We start from the raw sequence: 7,769 nt of genomic DNA, 5'->3' as shown, positions 1-7,769 counted from the left end.
GGGGTCTTAGTGTGGCGCTTGTGCCACCTCCCCCCCCCCCCCCCCCCTCTCCCTCTCCCCACATGTGTAAAACTCTTCCCCCTCACACGGGTGTGATGCAATAGAAAATGAAAAAGATTCAGGTGGAGGGCCTTGCCCTCCCCCGGTGACCTTAAAAAAAAACAACTTGCTATACACAGAATTCAGTATCCAGATATTCACTACAGCAAACTAAGCAAACTATGGCCTGTAGTCCTCTTGGTTCCTTGTTTGGTGGTACCGATAATGGCCTATAGTCATGAGGTTGTTGGAGTGCGGCGATTTGGCTCCCGGGCTCATCTGCACCCGCGCTCACGGAAAAATTCAAAAACAATACTAGAAAAATTCAAAAAATTCCAAAAAAAATTCGGGTGGTAGACAAAATCGGGGTCTGTGAAAAAGTTTACTGTTCACAAACTGTTTTGACCCGATTTGTCTTTTTTGCACAGACTTGCTCAAATGTCCAAACGAGTTGATTTTTGCAGCGCACCTCACGCACCTAATTATCTACCACCCGAATTTTGTTTTGAATTTTTTGAATTTTTCTAGTATTTTTTTTGAATTTTTTGCTGAACAGGTGCATCTGAGCCCGGGCTCTGCCTTGAATTATCGAGGTTGTTGCCTCTACTCCTCAGAATATAAATCATGAACAAGTTATTATTCAGAAAGTAAATTGCACTTACTGCCTTTCCTCTGCAAGAGGCCAGTGGTAGTCAGTAGTCAGTGATGATATAGTTCTGCATCGTGCTTTTGATACAGCTATTCAAGTTTCCACTCGCCCCCCTTGAGCTTCTGTAGCAAGTCCTTCATGGAAGAAGCACTACCCGTCGGCTAGCTCCTAATCCAACTTGTGCTCCCGTCACCTGGACAGGACTGGATCAGAGAGAGGAGGGATGAGCTCAGCTCCTTGCTTTGCTTGTGATTGCTTTGTTTGCTCGGAGGAAGAGGAAAGGCGGGGAGTGGGAAGACGTAGTGACCGGCCGACTCCTCGCGGTGGGCTCCTTCTGCTCGCCCTCTCTTCTCGTCGCCGTCGCCGTCGCCAAGCGTCCAAAGTCTTAAGTCCCACGCGCACCCCACATGCGGATGAATGACTATTCCTGGTATATATAGGGAAGAGATGGCATATGGTGTAGAGAAGGAGGAGGCCACGGTGAGACGGATCGTTGAGGTGGCACAAGACAGACCCTTGATGGCTGGCTGGTGGGCATCCCGAGGATGTTTAATGTCATGATGATGATAATTACATACGTGCAGCCATTTCCACTTCCCAGGAAAGAAAGGGGGTGACTAAGTGGCACTGTTTCTCACGGGCTTTACAATGGCCTATATGGAATATTGTGTCGAATTGAAGTTCATCTGCATTTTTAGAACCACTTTCCAAGTCAATCCAATGGCATGTATGGAATGTTGTGTCGAACTAAAGTTCATCTATTTTTTACAACCACTTTCTAAGTCAGTGCAATTTTTACGGTTTCTTTGAGGATGTAAAGAAAAGTCAAGCTCACTTGTTCTAGAGTGTTGTTTATGTTTCTAATGTTCAAGCCTTCTTTGGCACTAATCGGCATGGGCAGTAATTTTTATCTTATTCCACAAGAATGACAAGCAAGTATATACTAGCTTTTTTTTTTTTTGACAAAGGGTGGACTTTATTGAAGTGTATGCTAGCTAGCATTTACAAGAAAATGGATCTGGTTACATATCCATTTATAGGCATGGATCCTCAAACAAAGACAAAATGATTATGTATGTGATCAACAAGTCCTCTCTTTAGATCATCAACCCAAAACATTTTGGTTTCATTGCATCTTTCAAAGACATAGCAACATGGCAGACAATGATTCTAATCAACCTTATACATACATTCAAAGGCTGACATTTAGGTCTATCCACATGTCCATAAAAAATATAAATAAAAAACAACACATATGCATCATCCCAGGAACAAACGAAACAAAAGACGAGTACGACAGCTTGATAATGTCGTTCAAGAGGAGGCAATCACCAAGGGGAAACATTACACCACACTACATTCTGTTTCCAACAAGTACTGAAGATTGCAGCAAAGTGGATTTCCTGGACAACCAAGATAGACCATCAGGGAGCCGGGAAGATCGATCGATCAATCTCTCCTCGGGCCCTCGAGTTCGCCTTTTGGTCCAGGGAGTCAAGAAGAATCATGGTGATATCCATCACGCTCGAGTTGATCTGGATTCATCGAGACCTCACCCCACATGCACTGCTTTAGTATCTCCTGATCCTCTTTCAGTTGGCTTGTATTTACCTGCGAGGGAACCTTCTGATCCAAGCACATATGCCCCTGCTCTGGCCTGTGCCAACCATCAACAGGAAACTAGTTAGGACAAAAGAAGAGATGGTCGTTCTTTGAGAAGGAGCAGGAAAAGAACAGATTCTACAAATAGTCTCTACTGGAGCAACATCAAAGAGTCCAAATCCCACGAGATTATCACAAAGGAATTAGAATGCTCGGAACACAAAGAGTCACAGTGCCGCATAAAAGTCGAGGACACTCATAATTGAAGAAGAAAACCGTGCTACTCGTCGCTCATCATTAACAACCTTATTGAGCCAAAAGACGAGACTGCACAAATTTTGGTGGAGCTGGGCCGCCGCCGCTCCTCGTTTTTGCACTGGCCTCGGCCTTAGCTTCCGGAAGCCAGCTTCTCGCTGATATATCGTTTGGCTCCCTCTTCAGAAATTTGTGAAGCTTAGAGCGGGAGGAGATCCGAACACGTCCTTAATGAGTAGGTGAATGGTCGATCAATATTGTCACGTTCAAAAATACGATCATGTTCCAGTAATGTTTTCCACGTGCCTTCTTGAGAAAAGACGATTACATTTGTCCACATGGTATTCGGCGACATGGGGAGAACATGCGTGCCCACACCGATATCCCCTCCCTCCAATTTACGGTTAATTCGATCGAGCCGTTTGTCCGTCGTAAGCGCTCACACCGTCACACGTCACTACGTTAGAGTCGAATTGTTGACGGTCACCACGCCCATGGCTCCATTACAAGGACCGCCGCCCAAATGTTTGCCATGCCGCAAAATTAAGTAGTTAGCTTAATCGACGGCTGTGGATGCATGGATGAATTCCAGGACCAAGCATACATGCATGCACAGAGAATGTCCACGTAGTACATACTTGGGCATGATGCATGGAGTGGATTGAGAGTGCACGCAAAACAGAGGCCCGGTGCAAGACCAAAATATGGATGGTCAACCTTTTATTTTAGGTAAACGCTTGTAGGCGGACCGGCTCAAAATTGCGCCGGTCACGCATGGGTGTCACGTGTACGCATCTCAAGTGGGACCGTCCACCGCCCTCCCTTCATCTTATCTTCTCAGCTCAAACGACCACGTCCACTTAATCTCATCTTAGGTGACGCTCCCATCTCCTCCGCTCTGCTCCACCTCGTCTCGCACGCCGCCAACGAGATCGGATATCCTCTGCCACCGGCGACGCGATGCCGGCCGGCCATGGCCACCACCACATTCTGTTTCTTTATCCCTGCCATGGCTCTGCTCCACCAAACGCCTCCACGGCGAGCTGCGCCTGCGGCCGCAGTGAGCCGCGCCCATGGATGCGAGGCCGTGCAACGGAGCCTGTTGCGTCCTTGGACCGGCGGCGATGTCCGAGGTAAGGCATTGCGACCAGTGAGATGCAATGCTGGAACCGGCGCGGGGATTTGCTTCAACCGGAGCAGGGATTTGCTTCAACCAGCGAGGATGGTGGTGGGTTGCGGTAAGTGGCTTTTTTTTTGCTGGAAACACTTGATTTTTGCTGGAACCAGTTTCTCGATTTGCCGCAACAGGAGAGGATAGTGCTGGGCGCCACGACGGCGGGGGTGCCATGTTTTTTGCTACACTGGATTTTTGGCGGAACCAACTGGTGTTGGGGTCGCTACGATGGCGACGCCATGACTTTTTTTGCTGCATTGATTTTTTTGCTGGAACCCCCTTTTTCAGTTTTGCTGGAACTATATGAATTTTTTGTTGAAACCATGTTTGTTTTGTGATGGAACCAAATCAATGTGTCTTGCTGGAAACACATCATTTTTGCTGGAAACACTTTATTGTTTGCTGAAACCATATTAGTTATTTGCTGGAACCATATAAATTATTTGTTGAAACCATATAAATTATTTGCTGGAACCATGTGTTTTGCTTTTCAAATTGGCGTTGTCATTTTTTGTTGCAACCGACGAGCGGCGAGAGCGAGCGGCGAATGATGTGGAGCCAGCGAGTTTCAAGGTCGCGCGGACAAGGATCAGTGACGTTAATTATGTTTTTTTTTCTATGCATGCGAGGTAGAAAGACGGAGGGAAAAAGGAAAATGACACGAGATCTGACGGTTCAACTTTTATATCGGGTGGCTAGCAGCAGACCGGCCGAAAGAATGGGCCGGCGCGCCGGCGCCTAATAGTGCCCTTTATTTTATTTTTCTTATGGTTTTCCATATCATTACACATACACTTCCCAATTTCCCTCTAGGAAAAAAACACACACTTTCCAATTCTAAAGACATTGCAAAAAAGTAAAACAAGGAGACAAATAAAAACTGAACATATAGAAAAAAGGGAACAAAGCGACATTAGAGCGATGTGAAAAGCAAACTATGGGGCGGCATTTGGCGGCCAAGAACTCATAGACTCCAACTGTGATCCAAGCTCCAATTGATGCTGATGCACGCAGGTCACAGGGCCGGTAGCAGATAACGAAGGAGGTCGAGAGTAACATTATTCTGCAGGCTAGCAGATTTGCGATATGAGAATAACATAACACACCAAAAAAAAGATGGGGGATTGAAAATGGAACGTTGCCTCTTTTGTTGTTCATAGGAACACTATAGTATTTGGAGAAGTCGATCATGAAGAATTAATAGATGTGGTAATCGACGGAGACGAGGACCATACCGTGGGGTCGATGGCGCGCAGACGCGGATGTGGTGAGGAAAGTTTCCGATCAAGCGGTCGACGGACGTGCGCATGGACGGACGTGTCATCCATCAGGACTTGGTCTCATATAATTTTTTGCCTCGACGGACGAGCGCATGGACGGACGTGCTGGTGGCCCAGGCCGGCGAGCGCGCAGGGCTCCGACGGGCCGTTGTCGTCCTTGGCGCTGCCGATTCTCCGGTCGCCGGCGCCGAGGGGAGAGAGCTCCGTGGGGATGCAAAAAAGACGTGCCTTTTGTGCTCCCCCCTCCGTGGGAATCGCATGCGGCTCCGAGCGGCGGAGAGGGAGGGAAGATGAGAAGACGATGGACGCGGTCGATGGCCGTGGGGTTCCTGTCAGAGGAAGAGCGATTGGAGAGGTTCGGCTTGGCGGCGGACATCTCCGGCGGTGAGGTGAGCAGAGCAGGCATGTTGGGAGGCTCTGTCTCCTGGACCGGACGTACTCCACTATATACCTAGTACATGTGGATGCGCGCCCAGACGCCGGCGGTCGGCGACCTGCAACCAGGAGCCCGGCGAGGCCACGCCACGGCAAATGGAGCGTGGCAATGAAAAAATAAAGAAGTCTTTTCCTGTGTTGTTGTTTTTTACTATTCCTATTTGACATGACCTGTGTTGTGTTGTGTTGGGTATAAGAAGCAGGGGGAACAAGATGAAAGTCAACATGGCACGACGACGACGGAACATCGATCGAATCGAATCGAAAGAGTACAAACAGCGTTCCTTCCTTCCTTCGCAGTTCCGATTCTGAATCTCAACGCGACGCGGGAGTGCGTGCATGCACCAGGAACGGCCAGAGCCTCCGATCGAAGCGCGCGCGCCAGGATATGATCGTCGGATCAGCCGAGGCCGACGTGGACGACTTGCTCCCCCTCCTCTGCCCGGTCGAGCCTGCCCGTCAAGGCGCCCCCGTCCAGGATGCTGCCGAACATGGCGGCCTCGTACAGGTAGTTCACCTGCCAGGCGTGGTGGCTCGCATGGGCGAGGAGCCAGGCCATTTCGTCGACGAGACCCTTGGAGAAGATCTGGACCAGCTGCAGGCGCACGGATTCGGCGAGGTGCTCCTCGCGCTGCTCGTCCACCTCGCCCTGCCGGACGTACTCCAGCGGGCCGATGACGAGGGACCACCAGAGGGCGCCAAGCAGCTGCTGGTCCTCGTCCTCGCGGTCGAGGAGGAACCGCCGCACATGGTTGCAGGTTTCCTCGCCGTCGCAGGCGTACTCGGGGTCCAGGGGCCTGCTGAAGCCGGTGGTGCGGAAGTCGGCGTCGAACACCTCGTCGAAGTCCGCCTCGCGCTGGGGCCGCGCCGGCGACTTGCGCGCCTTGGGCCATCCCAGGAGGGCGCGGCGGAAGAGCATGTGCCGGTCGTTGCAGATGTGCCACGCGATTTCATTGTCGACCATCCGGGCTGAGGGCTCGTGCCACCTTTGGGTGAAGGCCCGTGCGCCCGTGGCGGCGTATGCGTCGTAGATGGCCCGGAGCGCCGGCTCGCTCACCACGCCCGAGGCGGCGATGTCGGCCACGTTGAGGAACGAGTTCATGATCTCAGAGTTCACCAGGTCGGAGCCCACGTCGATGACGTCGTGGCTGTTGATGCTCAAGACGAGGTCGCTCATGATGGCGCCGGCGTCGAAGCCCCGGGCCGTGGCCTCGGCTCCAATGCCGAGCACGCTGCTGTCGAACAGGTAGATGACCTGGGCGGCACGGCGATCCATCTGTGCGGAGCGGTCCTTAAGCCATGTCTTGTTCGCCACCTCCAGCGCAATCTTGTCCTGGATGTACGGGAGGCCAACGGCGACGGCCTCACGGCGCTGCCGGCAGTAAGGGGTGCCCAACGCGTGGGCGTCGGCGAGCGCGTTCTGCACCAGCCCGTGGAGCGTGGGGAACACGTGGCTGTACCCGTACTCGTAGTTAACGGCCATGTCGGTCACATAGTTGGAGAACATGATGCGCACGTCTGCTGCGCCAATGAGCATGTTGGACATGCAGCCGCCGAACAGGGCATTGTTGGTCGTCAGGGCCGCGGGCCAGTCGGTAGCGCCCAGCTGGGCGAGCACCTGCGGCGAGGCTTGCCTCAGCGCCTTGCCCTTAGGGGGGAGCACGTTGCCGATTGCGTGTTGGGTGCTTTTCCACAGCGCCAGCTCCGGCGATAGCTGCAACTGCACCACCCTGGGCCGCGCCGCTGCACCCAACAGCTCGTCCCTGTCGCCGACGGTGATGCTAGCAAACATCTCCGCCAGCATGCCTTGGGCCTGGCGTGACAGCCTTCTCAGATCCGCCGTGGCTCCCTCACCGATCAAGGCCCTCGCCTCCGAGTAGCCCGCGTGCACGGGGAAGCCAAGCTTGGCCTCGGCCTCGGCCACCGGACCCTCGCCCCAGAAATGCGGAGTGATTCTAATGCCGCTGCCGCCGCCGGGGAGAGTGTCTTTGTCCAGCCCCGCCCGGACCTCAATGTTGAGGCCATGGAGAGAGCAGCTACCCCATCGAGGGAAGGATGCGTCCGAGCCCATGCTTCCCATATACTATAGCAGAGTATAAAAGAAGAATGTGATCGAGTAGGAAGAAATTTAGGCCCGTGGTGCTACTCATTCTACGTACGTATTCCTCAGCCATATATAGCCGCAGACTCACCAGCAGCAGCAGCATATGTGAGCATTTATTAAGCTAGCAGTAGGATTAGCAGCCATGCCAAAAAAAAAGTAGGACTGGAGCCATGCAAAAAAAGGAAGTCGGATTAACAGGCTCCTCCCGTGTGGAACCAGCCCGCACACAAA

The 7,769-nt window shown here is 52.0% G+C and overlaps 1 protein-coding gene across 1 annotated transcript; it reads right to left on the bottom strand.

Moving 5' to 3' along the window:
• Positions 1–5,754: 5,754 nt before the first annotated feature.
• Positions 5,755–7,505, bottom strand: LOC109764047 (uncharacterized). The gene has a single exon (XM_020322891.4). It carries the CDS (start codon positions 7,503–7,505, stop codon positions 5,835–5,837), a length of 1,671 nt encoding a protein of 556 aa, XP_020178480.1. The 3' UTR covers positions 5,755–5,834.
• Between the last annotated feature and the right edge of the window lie 264 nt (positions 7,506–7,769).

The sequence above is a fragment of the Aegilops tauschii genome, chromosome 7, assembly GCF_002575655.3.
Source record: "Aegilops tauschii subsp. strangulata cultivar AL8/78 chromosome 7, Aet v6.0, whole genome shotgun sequence".
In the NCBI taxonomy this organism is placed as follows: domain Eukaryota; kingdom Viridiplantae; phylum Streptophyta; class Magnoliopsida; order Poales; family Poaceae; genus Aegilops; species Aegilops tauschii.
The sequence above is the reverse complement of the archived record's forward strand: the minus strand, read 5'-3'. Positions and strand labels throughout refer to the sequence as shown.

Coding starts and splice junctions, on each gene's coding strand:
- LOC109764047 (XM_020322891.4), bottom strand. CDS start 7,505: ATGGGCTCGGACGCATCCTTCCCTCGATGGGGTAGCTGCTCTCTCCAT.